The sequence below is a fragment of the Salvelinus namaycush genome, unplaced genomic scaffold, assembly GCF_016432855.1.
Source record: "Salvelinus namaycush isolate Seneca unplaced genomic scaffold, SaNama_1.0 Scaffold832, whole genome shotgun sequence".
In the NCBI taxonomy this organism is placed as follows: Eukaryota; Metazoa; Chordata; class Actinopteri; order Salmoniformes; family Salmonidae; genus Salvelinus; species Salvelinus namaycush.
This window is the reverse complement of record NW_024061567.1, coordinates 72,250-90,461: the sequence shown is the minus strand read 5'-3', so window position 1 is coordinate 90,461 and position 18,212 is coordinate 72,250. Positions and strand designations below refer to the sequence as shown.

Genomic DNA, 18,212 nt, shown 5'->3' with positions numbered 1-18,212 from the left:
CATTGTTTTCGCGGTTTCTGTGATTATCTACCTTATGACATACACTCTACACATTTTCTAATAGTGCTTTCATGACAACTGGGAACTCTCTGACATCCGACGTCAGGGCGTTCAAAACAACTGGGAACAAGGGGAAAAAACGAGCTCCGACTGGGGAAAATCGAACTTGGGTACTCTTTCTGGAGCTCCGACTTGCCGCCCTAAATATAACTGACGTCATGATTTGACCTCGTATTTTCCAGAGTTCCCAGTTGTTTTGAACGAGGCATTGGGAACTCCGTACAAAAACGAGTTCAAATCATGACGTCAGTGATCTCCAGGACAGAGTTCAAGAAAGATGCCCGATTTGGAATTACGAGTTGGATGACCGCTCAAAACCGTTTTCCGAGCCGGAGCTAGTTTCCCCACCTCTTGCTATCAGATTATAGTCGAACGTAAACTAGACTGGGCAATAAAATAGTGAGCTGCATTGTTTTTTTCACTAAAGGAGAATACGACTACCATGAAATTCGTCAGGAGACAATACACATTTTCGCTAATTCTTTCTGTATGAAGGGGATGCTATGCCTGAAGTTAGCTAGCTCTTCTAGCTAACTGCTCTCTGGCGCGCGATATGCCTTCATGGCTGGCCAAAACATTATTTTAAATTGAATCAAAAGGACTTCGTGGTTGAAAGCACATTTATATTACTGTAACGTTATTAATGTTCATAACACTTGGATTGGATGACTTTGTCAGCATATTGGGATGAAACCTTACCTCACACTAGCTCTCGTTGGCAGGTGCCAGCCTCGTGATAGGAGACGTCAGTCTGTTTGCATGGCACATACGACACGTGCATGTTTGAAAACCAATTTGACCCCTTGAACGATTGTGATTGGTAGGTTTTGAATGTCCAAATGACCCCAAAAAAATGAAAACCTGCACAATAAATAAGTAAACATCGAAAAAAAATATCAGAGAAAACAGCACTCAGTATATTAGGCATTTGCAACACACACATCAACGTTTATTAGTTACCACACAAAGTTACAAAATAGGCATTTTTCATATTTTAACATTTTTTGTTTATTTTTTCTGGTTTGCTTGAGGTAAACAACAATAATTGAACATATCATTTACAACAATCTATATGGCACAGGAAGAGAAGAGGGAAGTAAGGGTTAGTCATTTTTCCCAGAGAGTTAGTAAAACACGAGAACATGGAATGTGAATGAGCAGGGTTTGAGATTTGGATAAATTGTAAACAAATACACTCTGAGGAGCAGGGAGAATCGGAGAGTGACAGCTGGGAACCCTTCTTGACTCACATCCATCCTCAATCACCAACCAGAGCCGAAACCTTTGTAATGACACTCTCTGAAAAGGACATAGTTCTTTGATGTAAAACGTTAAATTATTATGATTTTTATCTACCTTTGAGAGAACAATAAGCCATCTCAGCTCACCCCAATAACCTGGAACCCGTTCACAAGGGGACTCTGTCAGAGGACACGTATAGAAGATGACAGAAACACCCTCTTCCTCATCACCACCACCAAAGAGAATAGCAAGAAATCGAAGGCATCATTCAAACAGGAGAGAAAGCACAAAGAACAGCTTGGTCAATCTACACCATATTGTAGAGAAAAGGGGAGGTAAGACACAGTTGATGATTGAAGATATAATTCCATGGCGCAAGGGAAGGATCATTGAGTGGGGGGGGGGGGTCTGTGGTACAGGCAGGTAGGCAGTTCTGGATCAAGTTGGTTTCACTGGGGCAGGGCTTTCAGGATGGCATTCACCTCCTCCGCCACAGCGGTCAGGGCAAACTCAAACTGCTCCTGTAGGGAAAATGATCATTATGTGATTTAAATTGAACAGTGAATAGATAGGTTATAGTCCAACCTTCAATTGTAGATGTGCGTTATGGTCTGATGACGCAATGCATGTCATGTTTGGGAATTTATCCACCATAGATGATATACTGTACATACACAAGGTTGTGTTTATGACAGTACCTTGGTGCGCACCATCCCTGGTCTCTGGTCACGGACGTGTTCCAGGGTAGCAGCAATGTCAATCTCCTTCACTCCTGAAATAAAACTTCAATTTTAAGCCAAAAATGCATGCAGAAAACACTCCTATACCAAAGTCACATATACATTTACATACACGGAAATGGACAGTCTAATATGCTTACCCTTGGCCATGCGGTTCAGAACCATGTCAATCAGGATGTAGGTGCCAGTCCGGCCTGTACCATCACTGTGTAGGAAAACATGAACATCTTAACATTAATAATAGACCAAACCACTGACTGAACAATAAACATATCAATTTACAACTGTTGTTTGCTGAGGAGGCTGGTGGGAGGAGCTATAGGAGGACGGGCTCATTGTAAATGGCTGGAATGGAATCAATGGAACGGAGTCAAACACGTTATTTCCATATGTTTGGTACTGTTCCATTGATTCCATTCTAGCCATTACAATGAGCCCGTCCTCCTATAGCTCCTCCTACCAGCCCCCTCTGGTTGTTTGTTTCCTGCTGTGTTTTGTGTATGTAATGTGCAAGCTGTGCTAAAAATTCTCTCGTTGGACAATAAACGCCAATCTAATCTATATAGCATGCATTATTTAGTCATAACACCACCATAGATAATGGAGTGCATTCAGAGAGGAAGAGGCGAAGTGAGAAGGATAACTCGGCCCAAAATCTCTGCTCCCCAGCAGGTGGCGTTATTTCATTTTTTTCCCGCTCACCAAGCAAGGAGTTTTTGTATGGCGGTCAATGAATGTCGAATTTGGTTAACAAAAATGTAATGGTTTATTTGCTACGTGAGGTTTATTTGATCGAATATAAGTTTTGTAATTCTTAGGTTGTTGCGCGTGTATTGATATAAGTAGAACACGTGACCTCCAGGCAACTTTTTATCGAAGTTGTGCCTGTGCTATGTGGGATCTTTAACCGTTTTACAATTCAACGGGATAGGGACGTCTCAAGGATCCCAGCTAGCAAATACCATTGCGGTTGTTCATTGGGTAGAATTACATTTTTACATGTTAGTCATTTAGCAGACACTATTATCCAGACCGATTTACAGCTGTGAGTGCATACTTTTTTTGTAACCCTGGAGTTGCAAGACCCACACTCTACCAACTGAGCCACACGGGTCAGAAGGCAGTGGCGGGGGCCAAGCTGGGGCCAGTTGTACTGTTAGAGGGGCCAGTTACATTAGACGTTATTGTTGTCATATTGTTTTCTTCACTGCATTGCAGGCATTAGCAGGCAAAAGACCGTGTTCATAATCATCATTGCCACTGTCTAATAACGGATGTAAAAAAAGAAGAGAACTAATTTTTGCTATGTAAAAATGATTTCATACTCCACATTTAGGGGGGCCACAAGGGGGTCCAAAATTGTTGTCACAGGGGCACTGACACCCCCCCCCCCCCCCCAGAACCGCTACTGTCAGAAGGGTCCCACCTGTCTTGCCTCGTCCCGACTGTCTTCCATTTTTTAAGACATTTATTTTCATTGTTAGGGCGGCCAATGGAGCATCTGGGTCAATATAGTGGAACATCAGTGCTACATTTCCACTCTCTCCGACAACACCTGAACCAAGCAGCATCTGAAAGAGAATGGCGAGGTTCTGTCACCATGTGGACAAAAGTGGTATTGCAAACGTTGGTTTACCTGCAGTGTACAATGATCGGACAAGATCTGCCTCTGTAGCACTTATTCACCTTTCTGTGGAGATGCAGAGAGGGGGAAATCAAATATAAGTGAAAACTGAATTAATAGTGAACACTGATGGAGAACATATATATTGATCATGCTTGACAAATGGCAAGTCATACAAACGTCAGTTAAGCTAAAATGAGGACAACAACACAAATCCTAGCTCGATTGCAGCCGTGTCCTAATTAATAAAAAATGTAAAAGTCGCATTCCAGGCCGTTTACATTGCAGATGTTGCATTGCATCAACCAATGGTTGCGTGCCACGTCATCCGACTGTGCAGTTGGGCATCAGACTGCGTAATCATACGATGTGGCTCGCTGATCTTTTTTAAAAGACCTATGCAAGCATTAGGAGATCTGGCAGCAATATAGTCACACTGGAACGCAGCCTAGCGGTTCTAAACAAGCAGTCAGTGTGTATTCAATATGGAGGAAAACAGCCCTGTTTGAAGCTCCACTCCAGTTTAACAATCATTATAGGATGAAAATAACTTCTAGATAAAGAGGAGCGTTCGCAGCATAGTGATGAGGAGGAGAGTCAAAAGGGTGAGAGAAATGTAGACAGAGAGAGTATAAAAAAGGGAGAGAGACGAGGGAGCAAAGGGGTTAGGCGATGGACCTCCTGCTGCAGCCACACCTGTCCATGATCATTTTTGTGACTATGCAACTGGACCCAGACTACTAGCTGCAAATCACAAAGATGACACGGACAGATATGTAAAATATCATGAGCCCGCTGACCTCCATCGCAAGATAGATGTGTGAGAGCAAAGAAGAGGAGGGACAGAGGGAGTGTCCAAGGGAGAGATGTGAGGAGGGATTGAAAGGGAAAGAGAAAGGCTAATTAAGTAAAGACAACACACACAGAGAGACAGCGCGAGACAGAGAGGGTAAAAGGAAAGAGCAGGATGGATGAGTGAAATGACATGCGTTTTATATGTTTTGGTCATCCCATCATCTAGTAGGGATCAGATGAGTAAAATGGATTCAGGATTATATAGGAGTTGTGGACAGAGAAAGGTCTGTGAAACTGACACTGTTGACGAGTGACAAAGGAATTTGAGACCAAACAAGGTAGGAGTATGGTCTGGCAAAACCATAGGATGTATCATATAATAAAATCCCTTCCAAACCTCAAAATGTCAAGCATTCTGTTGTCCTGTAAATCTGGGTTGTGTTCATTATAGCATGCAATATTTTAAAGTGTTTTTCAAACGGAAAACGAAAATGAGCAGTAGTTACTCCCTGTTTCAGTCCATTTTTCCCCCTGTTACGTGCCTAGTAAACACAACCCTGCGTTCAATGTCCATGCGGTACCTGCGGAAGTCCAGTAGGGTGCGTGTGGAGGTGGGGATGCCCTGGGCAGGCCAGCTGAGGAAGTGGAACTGGGTGAGTGTGCGGGTCTCCTGGGTCTGGACGTTCTTCAGGTAGAAACTACGAACCAGGAAGTCATTGCACCAGATGTGCTCCGAAACCAGGTTCACCTGATGGACACACAGACTATTGTTACAGATCAGGACAGACAGACACACACACACCGAGTCAAACACACACACCTCATAGATGTGGTAGAGGGAGGATCCCTCGTCAGGCCAGTAGCGATCACACTGTTTCTCTCCGTCCTCAACCAGGGCTGTCATCATCACTATCACCGTGCAGCCATTCTCCCAAACCATCTATAGAGGAACACCATCACACACACACACACACACACACACTAGAACATGTAAACATAGAGCTTGGAGACCAAAAACATCATAGTGTAGTCCATAATGTAATCTTCTTTCATCATCACATTGGCATATGTTGAGTGTTGATTTATGTGAACAAATGTTTGTACACATATGGTTCAAGTTAAGGTACATTCTTAAAACATTTAGATTAAAGCAGAAGCAGCAACAACAAATTGGCATTTCCCTAAAGGGACAATAAAGTTTTGCATTTGAATTGTATTCATATTACACACATGAATACTCATCCGGAGTGACTGACCTGCCAGAAGTCGGAGATGGTGTGAGACAGGGGTCCTTGGGTGGCGATGTACGTTGGCATCCGGGGGTCATGCTCGATCTAGGGGTCACAGTGGAAAGATCATCATGGGTCACCTCCTGGCGTCCACAATAGAGGACACTATGGACACTGGTGGTCACCGTGGCGACGGCTCCATTCACTGACCAGTGGCATTTACGGGGCGGGTGAGTGGATCTGCTTCCCAAATGGCACCCTATTCCCTATATAGTGCACTTCTTTTGAGCAGGGCTCATAGCACTCTGGTCATAAGTAGTGCACTGGGTAGGGGACAGAGTACCATTTGGGAAGCATCATGGGAGAGATTCCACGACTAGTGTTCCAGTTTGATCAATGGAGGGTTGGTGTCGGAGACGGCTACAGGGCCATAGGTGGGACCAGGGCCATATTCAAAAAGAGTATCAGAGTAGGAGTCCTGATAAAGGATCAGTCTTTTAGATCATAATGACAGATCATATGGATTCTAGATCAGCACTTCTACCCTGAGGCCATTTTCTAATACAGATCAGAGTGATATATAGAGAAGGCTTTGGGTGGGGATCTATCCCTATGAGCACAAGACGTTGAAAATACATATTTTTGGTTGCAAAGACGTTAAAAAGATGTCTTTCAACCAATTTTGCTCACTGGGATGGATCTGAGTTAACTTGACAGGTACCATGGTGACGGGGATCAGGATTACTTCTTACTATGGTGCTGGCGTTGATGTAGTCGGTCCTGGAGGGGTTGTTCTCCGCCTTCATCTTCACCCTGGAGTGATCATCTGCAGAGCAAAGACACAACACACAAACCTAGAATCATGGAGGCCACCTGAAAGGTTTAACCTAGAATCATGGAGGTCACCTGGGTGTTTTAACCAAGAATCATGGAGGTCACCTGGGTGGTTTAACCAAGAATCATGGAGGCGACCTGGGTGGTTTAACCTAGAATCATGGGGGTCACCTGGGTGGTTTAACCAAGAATCACGGAGGCCACCTGGGTGGTTTAACCTAGAATCACAGAGGCCACCTGGGTGGTTTAACCTAGAATCACAGAGGCCACCTGGGTGGTTTAACCTAGAATCACAGAGACCACCTGGGTGGTTTAACCTAGAATCACGGAGGCCGCCTGGGTGGTTTAACCTAGAATCACGGAGGCCGCCTGGGTGGTTTAACCTAGAATCACGGAGGCCGCCTGGGTGGTTTAACCTAGAATCACGGGGGTCACCTGGGTGGTTTAACCAAGAATCACGGAGGCCACCTGGGTGGTTTAACCTAGAATCACAGAGGCCGCCTGGGTGGTTTAACCTAGAATCACGGAGGCCGCCTGGGTGGTTTAACCTAGAATCACGGAGGCCGCCTGGGTGGTTTAACCTAGAATCACAGAGGCCACCTGGGTGGTTTAACCTAGAATCACGGAGGCCGCCTGGGTGGTTTAACCTAGAATCACGGAGGCCGCCTGGGTGGTTTAACCTAGAATCACGGAGGCCGCCTGGGTGGTTTAACCTAGAATCACGGAGGCCGCCTGGGTGGTTTAACCTAGAATCACGGAGGCCGCCTGGGTGGTTTAACCTAGAATCACGGAGGCCGCCTGGGTGGTTTAACCTAGAATCACGGAGGCCGCCTGGGTGGTTTAACCTAGAATCACGGAGGCCGCCTGGGTGGTTTAACCTAGAATCACGGAGGCCGCCTGGGTGGTTTAACCTAGAATCAAGGAGACCGCCTGGGTGGTTTAACCTAGAATCATAGAGGCCAGGCCACCTGGGTGGTCTAGCTGGTGGTGCCGCCGGTCACCCTCAGCATACAGTCTGTGTGCGTTTAATCTGACCCACTGTCATTTTGACTAGATCTCCTCCTAACTTTCCTGTCCGTCCACTTTCCTAGCCTGGTCTCAGATCTGTTGACATGAAATGTTTGGTGAGAGATTGACAAGGAGCAAAACAGCCCAAACAGCTCTGGGACCCAGGCTATCACTTTCTGTTCAACAAAAATCACCCAAGAAAATACAAAGGGAAATTAAATCAAGGAGGAGATGTGGAAGAAAGGAGGGAAGAAGAAAGAAGGATGAGGGGAAGAAGAAGAACTTACAGGGCACAGAGTCAGGGCAGCGGTTCTTCTTCAGGTTGGTGTCACTCTGCGCCACAGACATGGTGCTGGGTTCAGCCTGGTAGGAACACAGGGCCTCCCACTCCTTCAGCAGACGGTCCTTGTTCTTCAGGTGGTCCTCCATGTAAGCCTGTGAGTTAGGAGGACAGAGGAGGCTCTCAGTACTAGGGTGACTCTTACTTATATAATACACTACACTTTTCCTCTGTCAATGACTTCAACTGGATGAATCTGTCTTTTAGAGTCTGATGGTTAATGTGTATTTAATTGTCAGTACCAGACCTGGATTCAAATAGTATTTGTTTTATTTCAAATATTTTTAGGGTTTGATTGAGCCTGCCTGCAGTGCCAGGTGGGTAAGATTTACACTTTTGGGACTAGTCCATTGGTTCCACTGCAGAAAAAAGTTAGGCAAGTTCGATCAAGCGCAGCAAAAGTATTTGATGGAAAACAAATACTATTTGAACCCAGGTTTAGTCAGAACAGCGGTAGAGAGATCTGAGGCGGAGTAGGAATAAATTAATGAATGCATAGAGTAAATGTTCAGAGTGACACTGACCAGGATCATGTGACCGGTGGAGATGTCCATGTTGGTCTGCGCTGGTTCCTCGCACCAGGAAGAGGTGCTGCTGTGGGAGCTCGGGCTGGGCTGGGGCGCGTCACTGGGCTGGGGCGCGTCGCTGAACTGGGACGACACACTGCTCACCCTAGACGTGTCCATTCCTCCTCCTCCTCCACCACCTCCTCCTCCTCCTCCACTAGCACCCCCACCACCCCCCGCAGCTCCTGCCCCCTCCTGACGCTCGAAGAGTCCCCTGGATCCCATGTGCTGACGACACAGGTCCTGACAGAAGGAGAAGGGGACCATGACAGTCAATGGGCTTTCTATGGACACAATGTATTACTAAATCAGGGATCAATGTCCCGTGGATACAGTCACACTGGTAGCCCTGGGAAGTTGGGGTCTGCAGCATGCACAGGTCTCTTTCAATACATCTCATGTCTCAGACTAGTGAGACCTGCTTGTACAGGTTGAAAACTAAAGAGTGAATGTGTTCATGTTGGACTGTTTGTGAGTTGTCTTTTTAGGGAGTATTACACTGTGTTGACATTGGTGAAGAGAGGGAGACATAAGAAAACTAAGATATAGCGGCTGGACAAACCCATGTAAGATAAATACTTTATTGATCCCCGAGGGGAAATTGGTTTGTCAATCATATCTCATCGAGCAATGTGCTGTCTATCTATAGTCTACAGTACTCCCACTTGACTTGGTCCTGCATGACTGAGGTGTCAGTTGACGGCTGGGCCTACTTACCTATGTGTGTGTGTGTGTGTGTGTGTGTGTGTGCACCTACCTGGTACTCCTGGTGTGTAACGCTGCCTCCCTCTGGCCCCAGGCCTAGCTTCTCAGACGCCAGGCGGTTGGTATGGCGACGCAGGCAGACGATGGTCATTGTCGCCACCAGGATCCCGCCAACACAGGCCACGCCCACCATGGTCATGAACACCCAACGGGAGCCATCTCGGACCCGGGTGGCCTGAGGTAAGCCCCGCCCATCAGTTCTCTGTCGAGAGGGGAGGTGACAGAGACAGAAAGAGAGAAGGAAAACAACATTTTTAGCTGAATATCTCACTGATGAGCCAATAAAATAGTTTTTGAAAGAGTGTTTATCCATTAGTGGAAGGATGAGACTCTGGTTCTTTAGAGCCCCACTAATGTCCCGCAACAGAAGAATTGATCAAAGTTATTATTATTGAGGAAGTGGATGAGAGAAAACCTGGGTGGTGTTTATTAGGGTGAAAATGTTTTGAAACAGAGTGAAACGTCCAATCAGAACAGAGATATTCACGTTGCGAAACGTTTTTCTACATTGTACCCCACTGAATGCAACACAAGTACTGTTGCAGCCTGACCCCCAATCATTTATTCTCTTTCATCTCTCCTTCTCCTCCCTGGTTGCCACGGTTGCCTCTCCTGCCCTCCTGACCTCTCTTTCCTCTTCAGAGGCCCCAGGAATGTGCTGAAGGATTTGGGGGTTGGAGCTATAGTCTGAGACATTGGGGTAGGGGGGTGCTATAGTCTGAGACATTGGGGTAGGGGGGTGTAGCTATAGTCAGACATTGGGGTGGAGCTATAGTCTGAGACATTGGGGTAAGGGGGTGGAGCTATAGTCTGAGACATTGGGGTAGGGGGGGTGCTATAGTCTGAGACATTGGGGTGGGGGTGTAGCTATAGTCAGACATTGGGGTGAGGGGGTGGAGCTATAGTCAGACATTGGGATGAGGGGGTGGAGCTATAGTCAGACATTGGGGTGAGGGGGTGGAGCTATAGTCAGGTGAGGGGGTGGAGCTATAGTCAGACATTGGGGGGGGGCCCGAATATGATAGTCTGATAGTCTAAAGGGGCCCGAAGATGAGAGATGGGAGAGAAAAGGGGGAAAGGGGAAGAAAACAGAAAGGGGAAGAACCGAATGACCCGTTTCTGGAGACGAGTATTAAGATCTCTCTCCGGACATGAGGTGAATTTACCTAACTGACATCAGGGGATGCAGGGGTGAGGTGTGGGTGTAGGAGAGTCGGAGGAAAGGGGCGATGGGTGTAGGAGGGGAGGGAGGGAAGAAGAGAGGGATGGGTGTAGGAGGGGAGGGAGGGAAGAAGAGAGGGAAGGGAGGAAGAGACTGATTGATTTAAGGCAACAGAGAGACCGAGAGATTGCAGTTTAGATTGAAGACAACAGAGAGACCAAGAGTGTGATTCAATAGAGTAACGTGATGAGTACAGTAACGTGATGAGTAACGTGATGAGTACAGTAGATAGACTCCAGATCATTCCATTACTGCAGACATTGACTTCTGTCACTATGGGAAGTGTCTTCACTCAGTTTGTTGTTGCCAAAAGCGATATACAACTTCATTCATCACTATTGTGAGTGATGCAAACATAAGGCCTAACTTTTTTTTCTTCACAAAATAAAAATGGAATTGACAACTAGAATTAAAGGGTTTTAAACTTAGATTACACACACTGGTACATGTGTGTGTGTATGCACAATTTCAGACTTTCAGATCTAACGGACATTATTGCAGTATTCCTATAATTCAAGAGAGAGGAGAGATTGCCAACGTGATATTATACAAAATGCAAACAAGATAAAGTTACAATGTGCACCAACACTAATTACTGTAACCTGATATAGGTTCCCTTAAATGTTAGAATATTGATAGACGTGTCCTCAAACAGATTAAATTCAATAAGTGTTATTTGCTATACGTTCTTGAATATGTTGTTAAAATCTTCATTATGATTAAATACCCAGATAAACCAAATCATAATCTTTGACAACGAATCATGCGACAATACCACAAACACCACGCGGGCTGGGCATCTCGTAGATGTGCGTGCGCTATGCCGGCAGAATCTGATGAAAAAGTCTAAACTAACCGATAACATTAATGCGTAAGCAATTTACAAATGGCAACTAAATTGTAGACATATTTGAAGTGGAACTAAATATAACTATTATAGAATCAAATTAGGCCTATAAGAAATACAATTCGCGACTTGGGCCCATAATAACGAATAACTCTAGACAAATCTACCATTCAAATGCCTATTAGTAGGCTAAATATAAGCGACACTCACCCAACATCCACCTTCGGTGAAAGAAAGACGACTTGACTTTGATAGCGCACAAAAGAAAATAAGATCTGTCTCTTGCTTTCCATAATGCGTTTATAAAGTGGAGAATAGCGCATCATTTGATTGAATTTTGGCGGCAGTGTGACCTACTAGCTCAGGCCCAGGGACGATTTGAGACGACCAAGAGAGGTGTGGTGCGCGTGACCAATATGAATTAAAGAGACAGTCTTGTGTCTTTCGGGAGCGCGCACGTTTCGTTCGACCGCAAAATACGTTTGTCATATCAAAGGATTTCAGCCATTTGGTATTTCAGGCCGGGGAAAAGAGTTTGACTGTGAAAATGCACAAAAGGACGCACAGAATATTGATGATGAATGCCAATAGATTCTAATGCAAAGAGACCCCCGTCTCTCGCACACACACACACTAAATGCAGCATAACATGCTCTTACCTCACCGACACCTGTCTGCAGGATCTTCAGAGCAGTTTCAGACTCCAGAAAGTTCTTCTCTGCAACTGAGTAAATTATAAAACAAAATCAAATAGTTGCCATCTTGCAAAAAAGTATTATTCTTGCTATTATATATAAAAAAAAACACCAGAGTGGCTCAAAATCCCTTCTATACCCCTATCTCACTTTTTGTCCAAGTTGTGTGTGTGTGTGTGTGTGTGTGTGTGTGTGTGTGTGTGTGTGTGTGTGTGTGTAGATATTGTCCTGGTGGTTTACACAGAGCAGCGGGACATTGGGTCAATATGACCCCGTCTGACCCCAGTAACAGGTCCACTTACCGGCTTTCTCTGCCACGTCTTCAGCACTCAGGTTCTGGCTGTTGGGCCGGACACGGAATGTCAGGGCAGGCCCCACCACACTGTAGAGAGACAGACAGGAACATTCCATCAAACTATTGATTGATATAGCTGGGGCCGGGAGAGAGAGACGGGTGGTGGGATGGTGGTAGGAGCAGGAGGACTGGGGGGTGGGGGGGGACTTTATTTTGGGTGTGAATAAGCCCCAACAATGACTACCCCTACCACTTTATTTTTTTCTTATTATTTTTTTCTTAGGGGGTGGACCAACTTTAATATTGCGGATAGATTGTTGCTTCCATCAATGTAATTGTCTGCATCATTTCCAATCCCCCATATATTTTGGGGGGTAAATATATATATATCCATAGACATACATACATACATACATAAATAAATACACACACACACACACACACACACACACACACACACACACACACACACACACACACACACACACACACACATACATACATACATACATACATACATACATACATACATACATACATACATACATACATACATACATACATACATACATACATACATACATACATATAAACATTCATACATATACACATAGATACATACAGTACAGTTAAAGTCTGAAGTTACATACACTTAGGTTGGAGTCATTAAAACTTGTTTTTCAACCACTCCACAAATTTATTGTTAACAAACTATAGTTTTGGCATGTCGGTTAGGACATCTACTTTGTGCATGACACAAGTCATTTTTCCAACAATTGTTTACAGACAGATTATTTCACTTATAGTTCACTGTATCACAATTCCAGTGGGTCAGAAGTTTACATACACTAAGTTGACTGTGCCTTTAAATAGCTTGAAAAATTCCAGAAAATGATGTCATGGCTTTAGAAGCTTCTTATAGGCTAATTGACATAATTTGAGTCAATTGGAGGTGTACCTGTGGATGTATTTCAAGGCCTACCTTCAAACTCAGTGCCTCTTTGCTTGACATTATGGGAAAATCAAAAGAAATCAGCCAAGACCTCAGAAAAAAATTGTAGACCTCCACAAGTCTGGTTTATCCTTGAGAGCAATTTCCAAACGCCTGAAGGTACCACGCTCGTCTGTACAAACAATAGTACGCAAGTATAAACACCATGGGATCACGCAGCCATCATACCACTCAGGAAGGAGACGCGTTCTGTCTCCTAGAGATGCACGTACTTTGGTGCGAAAAGTGCAAATCAATCCCAGAACAACAGCAACGGACTTTGTGAAGATGCTGGAGGAAACAGGTACAAAAGTATCTATATCCACAGCAAAACGAGTCCTATATCGACATAACCTGAAAGGCCACTCAGCAAGGAAGAAGCCACTGCTCCAAAGCCGCCATAAAAAAGCCAGACTACGGTTTGCAACTGCACATGGGGACAAAGATCGTACATTTTGGAGAAATATCCTCTGGTCTGATGAAACAAAAATAAAACTGTTTGGCCATAATGACCATTGTTATGTTTGGAGGAAAAAGGGGGAGGCTTGCAAGCCGAAGAACACCATCCCAACCGTGAAGCACGGGGGTGGCAGCATCATGTTGTGGGGGTGCTTTGCTGCAGGAGGGACTGGTGCACTTCACAAAATAGATGGCATCATGAGGAAGAAAATGATGTGGATATATTGAAGCAACATCTCAAGACATCAGTCAAGAAGTTAAAGCTTGGTTGCAAATGGGTCTTCCAAATGGATAATGACCCCAAGCATACTTCCAAAGTTGTGGCAAAATTGCTCAAGGACAACAAAGTCAAAGTATTGGAGTGGCCATCACAAAGCCCTGACCTCAATACAATCGAAAATTTGTGGGCAGAACTGGAAAACGTGTGTGCGAGCAAGGAGGCCTACAAACCTGACTCAGTTACACCAGCTCTGTCAGTAGGAATGGGCCAAAATTCCCTCAACTTATTGTGGGAAGCTTGTGGAAGGCTACCCGAAATGTTTGACCCAAGTTAAACAATTCAAAGGCAATGCTATCAAATACTAATTGAGTGTCTGTAAACTTCTGACCCACTGGGAGTGTGATGAAAGAAATAAAATCAGAAATAAATCATCCTCTCTACTATTATTCTGACATTTCACATTCTTAAAATAAAGTTGTGATCCTACCTGACCCAAGACAGGGAATTTTTACTAGGATTACATGTCAGGAATTGGGAAAAACCGAATTTAAACGTATTTGGCTAAGGGGTATGTAAACTTCTGACTTCAACTGTACATACATACATATACACACTTTTGTTTTAGAATATACCTTTATTATTCCCCACAAACCCTACCACCCCTCTCCCAATTGGAGTAAACTAATAAACAATAACACGTAGGCTTCTACCTTCAGTTTATACATATTATACACATTTTACAGACACAATCTATTTTACAATAGTTATATTTTGTTTGTTTTTAGTCCTTCCTCTAGTTCTGATTTCCTCAACTCCTACGTCCTCTCTCCTCCGTTCTGCCTCACCTCCTTTTGAAAAAGGTCAAAGGTGATCGAGGAGAAGCAACGCGGATGAAAATGCGCTTGAATGAAATGAGACTCTCCTTCTCCACTCGCTAATGACGTTTACAGGGTGGATCCCAAAATACATGTGTAAAGAGATAAAAACAAACTAAGTTAGTTGTGCAAGACGTGTTATAGATAAAACGATGAGTAGCATTTTGTTCTTAAACATGTGCATGGTTTTCTCCTCCGCCAAAACAAAAGCTGATTCAAAAGGGTTGTGGCAGATTTCCAAACTTTTCCACAAAGGACTCAGGTAGGATCCAAAGGATTATCCTCGATGAAAGGTGGCTATCGAGGAGGGGAGGACTCTTCCATTCAACTATTAATTAATTTACATTTCCTCAACCACTCATAGGTTTCCGGGTCACAGAGGTGAGAGGACGGAGTAGAGAGGGTGTCAGAGAGAGGACGGAGTAGAGAGGGTGTAGGAGAGAGGACGGAGGAGAGAGGGTGTAGGAGAGAGGGCGGAGGAGAGAGGCTGTAGGAGTGAGGACGGAGTAGAGAGGGTGTAGGAGAGAGGACGGAGGAGAGAGGGTGTAGGAGAGAGGACGGAGTAGAGAGGGTGTAGGAGAGAGGACGGAGGAGAGAGGGTGTAGGAGAGAGGACGGAGTAGAGAGGGTGTAAGAGAGAGGGCGGAGGAGAGAGGGTGTAGGAGTGAGGACGGAGTAGAGAGGGTGTAGGAGAGAGGACGGAGGAGAGAAGGTGTAGGAGAGAGGACGGAGGAGAGAGGGTGTAGGAGAGAGAACGGAGGAGAGAGGGTGTAGGAGAGAGGACGGAGGAGAGAGGACGGAGGAGAGGACGGAGTAGAGAGGGTGTAGGAGAGAGGACGGAGGAGAGAGGGTGTAGAAGAGAGGACGGAGGAGAGAGGGTGTTAGAGAGAATGGAGTAGAGAGGGTGTAGGAGAGAGGACGGAGTAGAGAGGGTGTAGGAGAGAGGACGGAGGAGAGAGGGTGTAGGAGAGAGGACGGAGGACGGAGGAGAGAGGGTGTAGGAGAGAGGACGGAGGAGAGAGGACGGAGGAGAGAGGACAGAGTAGAGAGGGTGTAGGAGAGAGGACGGAGGAGAGAGGGTGTAGGAGAGAGGACGGAGTAGAGAGGACGGAGGTGAGAGGGTGTAGGAGAGAGGACGGAGTAGAGAGGGTGTAGGAGAGAGGACGGAGTAGAGAGGGTGTAGGAGAGAGGGCAGAGTAGAGAGGGTGTAGGACAGACTTTTGCCCAAATGAGAAAAGGCCACAGAGGGAGCTCCACCTCGTCGCCACACCCGAGTTTGAGCTCAGCGGTCAAGCAGTAGAGGAATGGAGCATGTTTTTTTGTTTTTTTAATCCCTTTTTTCTCCCCAATTTCGTGGTATCCAATTGGTAGTAGTTACAGTCTTGTCTCATCGCTGCAACTCCTGTACGGACTCGGGAGAGGCGAAGGTCGAGAGCCATGCGTCCTCCGAAACACAACCCAACCAAGCCGCACTGCTTCTTGACACAATGCACATCCAAACCGGAAGCCAGCCGCACCAATGTGTCGGAGGAAACACCGTGCACCTGGCCACCAGTTTAGCGCGCACTGCGCCCAGCCCGCCACAGGAGTCGCTAGTGAGACAAGGATATCCCTGCCGGCCAAACCCTCCCTAACCCGGATGACCCTCCCGGTTGCGGCCGGCTGCGACAGAGCCTGGACTCGAACCCAGAATCTCTGGTGGCACAGCTAGCACTGCGATGCAGTGCCTTAGACCACTGAGCCACCCGGGAGAGGGAATGGAGCATGTTGATGTTGATCATAGAAGTACCTGAGCTGAGATGCCCCCTCTACACTGAGATGCCCCCTCTACACTGAGATGCTCCATCTACACTGAGATGCTCCATCTACACTGAGATGCTCCATCTACACTGAGATGCTCCATCTACACTGAGATGCCCCCTCTACACTGAGATGCCCCCTCTACACTGAGATGCCCCCTCTACACTGAGATGCCCCCTCTACACTGAGATGCCCCCTCTACACTGAGATGCCCCCTCTACACTGAGATGCCCCCTCTACACTGAGATGCCCCCTCTACACTGAGATGCCCCCTCTACACTGAGATCTCCTGATCCTTTAATTTTACATTAATACGTTTATTTGACAATCAGAACGATGCACATTTATTAACATTTCTGTAAATGTGCCAGATTTAACCAGCCAACTAATTATCATCTGCTTATTATCAATTAGCAGGCAGCTAACTGTCATCTCTCCTCATTGGACCAGTCGGCCAGTGGGCCTCTATGCCTATAGCCTACCTGATGTTGATGAAAGAGCCAGTGGAGAGTGGGATCCTCTCAGCCAGGAGCCCCAGCAGACGCACCCCGTCGTACAGACTGAGGGGACTGCGGAGAAATACACATGCATTCATACACACGGACACACTCATACACACTCATACAAACTCATACACACTCATACACACGGACACACTCATACATTCATACACACAGAGCACTGAAGAAAAAAGCAAAAGCAAAAGCACAAACACACACACATATACAGTACAAATGCAAGCAAAATCACAAACACAGATATACACACACACACGCCATGCCATGTACAGTCAAAGACTCTGAGACCGACACGTAGACAGACAGACGCTCCTACACCAACATTCCTGTGTTTATGAACGTTAGAAGACCTTTGGTTAGTGACGATGTAGCCGTATTCCTCCTTCACATGTGTGCTCCCTCCTGGTGCTTCTTTCTTCCCCTGTGTCTCTGTTTCCACCGGGGCCCCTGGCTCCTTCACACTGGCTCCCTCTGTGGCAGGAGGGGTCCCTACGGTGGGAGGGTTATCTGGGGAGGCTTGGAGCCCAGGGGGCGGGGCAGGAAGGGAGGTGGGGGCACCTAGCACGGGAGATTTGTCCACCTTGTGTGTCATGGCCCCCTCAGTGATCTGATGAGGAATAGGAGGAGGCACCAAACACTTTAACATTCATTATAATAGGATTTAATAAATACATGTTTCATTTGAATATTACTCCAGGATATGTAAAATAGACCACTGATTTCCTCAGATTGTGGATGTTCTGCCACCTACTGTTTGTTAGATGCAACAACAACAACCAGAAAGCCTAATTATTGCCATTCTACATTTACTGTAAATGCCATTAACATTGTATAAAAAACAAAACATTTCACATTGTTAAATAAACAACATTTATAAACCAAGAGCAATAATTTAATTTCTAGAGATTTACTGTACTGTTTTATCTCAACTTACCTTCTTACGTGGGGCAGCACTGTTCCGGTATTTATCTGAAAAGCAAAGAATAAAGATTCTCATTACCTGACACACAGATAATAATTGTTTCAGTATCTGTAATTGTCACAGTATAATCCCACCACAAAATGTCACATTTTTCAGTCTCATTATT

At 45.5% G+C, this 18,212-nt stretch overlaps 1 protein-coding gene across 1 annotated transcript in view; it reads right to left on the bottom strand.

Moving 5' to 3' along the window:
- Positions 1 to 1,181: 1,181 nt before the first annotated feature.
- LOC120043006 (receptor-type tyrosine-protein phosphatase-like N) overlaps positions 1,182 to 18,212 on the bottom strand; it is a 37,481-nt gene continuing 20,450 nt past the window's right edge. The window contains exons 8-22 of the mRNA XM_038987733.1: positions 18,059 to 18,093; positions 17,475 to 17,731; positions 12,270 to 12,349; positions 11,932 to 11,996; positions 9,196 to 9,405; positions 8,397 to 8,681; positions 7,820 to 7,967; positions 6,443 to 6,516; positions 5,718 to 5,795; positions 5,282 to 5,401; positions 5,043 to 5,209; positions 3,679 to 3,732; positions 2,183 to 2,247; positions 2,001 to 2,074; positions 1,182 to 1,823 (exon numbers count right to left, since the gene is read on the bottom strand). Coding sequence (XP_038843661.1) covers positions 1,752 to 1,823; positions 2,001 to 2,074; positions 2,183 to 2,247; positions 3,679 to 3,732; positions 5,043 to 5,209; positions 5,282 to 5,401; positions 5,718 to 5,795; positions 6,443 to 6,516; positions 7,820 to 7,967; positions 8,397 to 8,681; positions 9,196 to 9,405; positions 11,932 to 11,996; positions 12,270 to 12,349; positions 17,475 to 17,731; positions 18,059 to 18,093 — 1,784 coding nt within the window. The 3' untranslated portion in view covers positions 1,182 to 1,751. The remainder of the gene's footprint in view (positions 1,824 to 2,000; positions 2,075 to 2,182; positions 2,248 to 3,678; positions 3,733 to 5,042; positions 5,210 to 5,281; positions 5,402 to 5,717; positions 5,796 to 6,442; positions 6,517 to 7,819; positions 7,968 to 8,396; positions 8,682 to 9,195; positions 9,406 to 11,931; positions 11,997 to 12,269; positions 12,350 to 17,474; positions 17,732 to 18,058; positions 18,094 to 18,212) is intronic.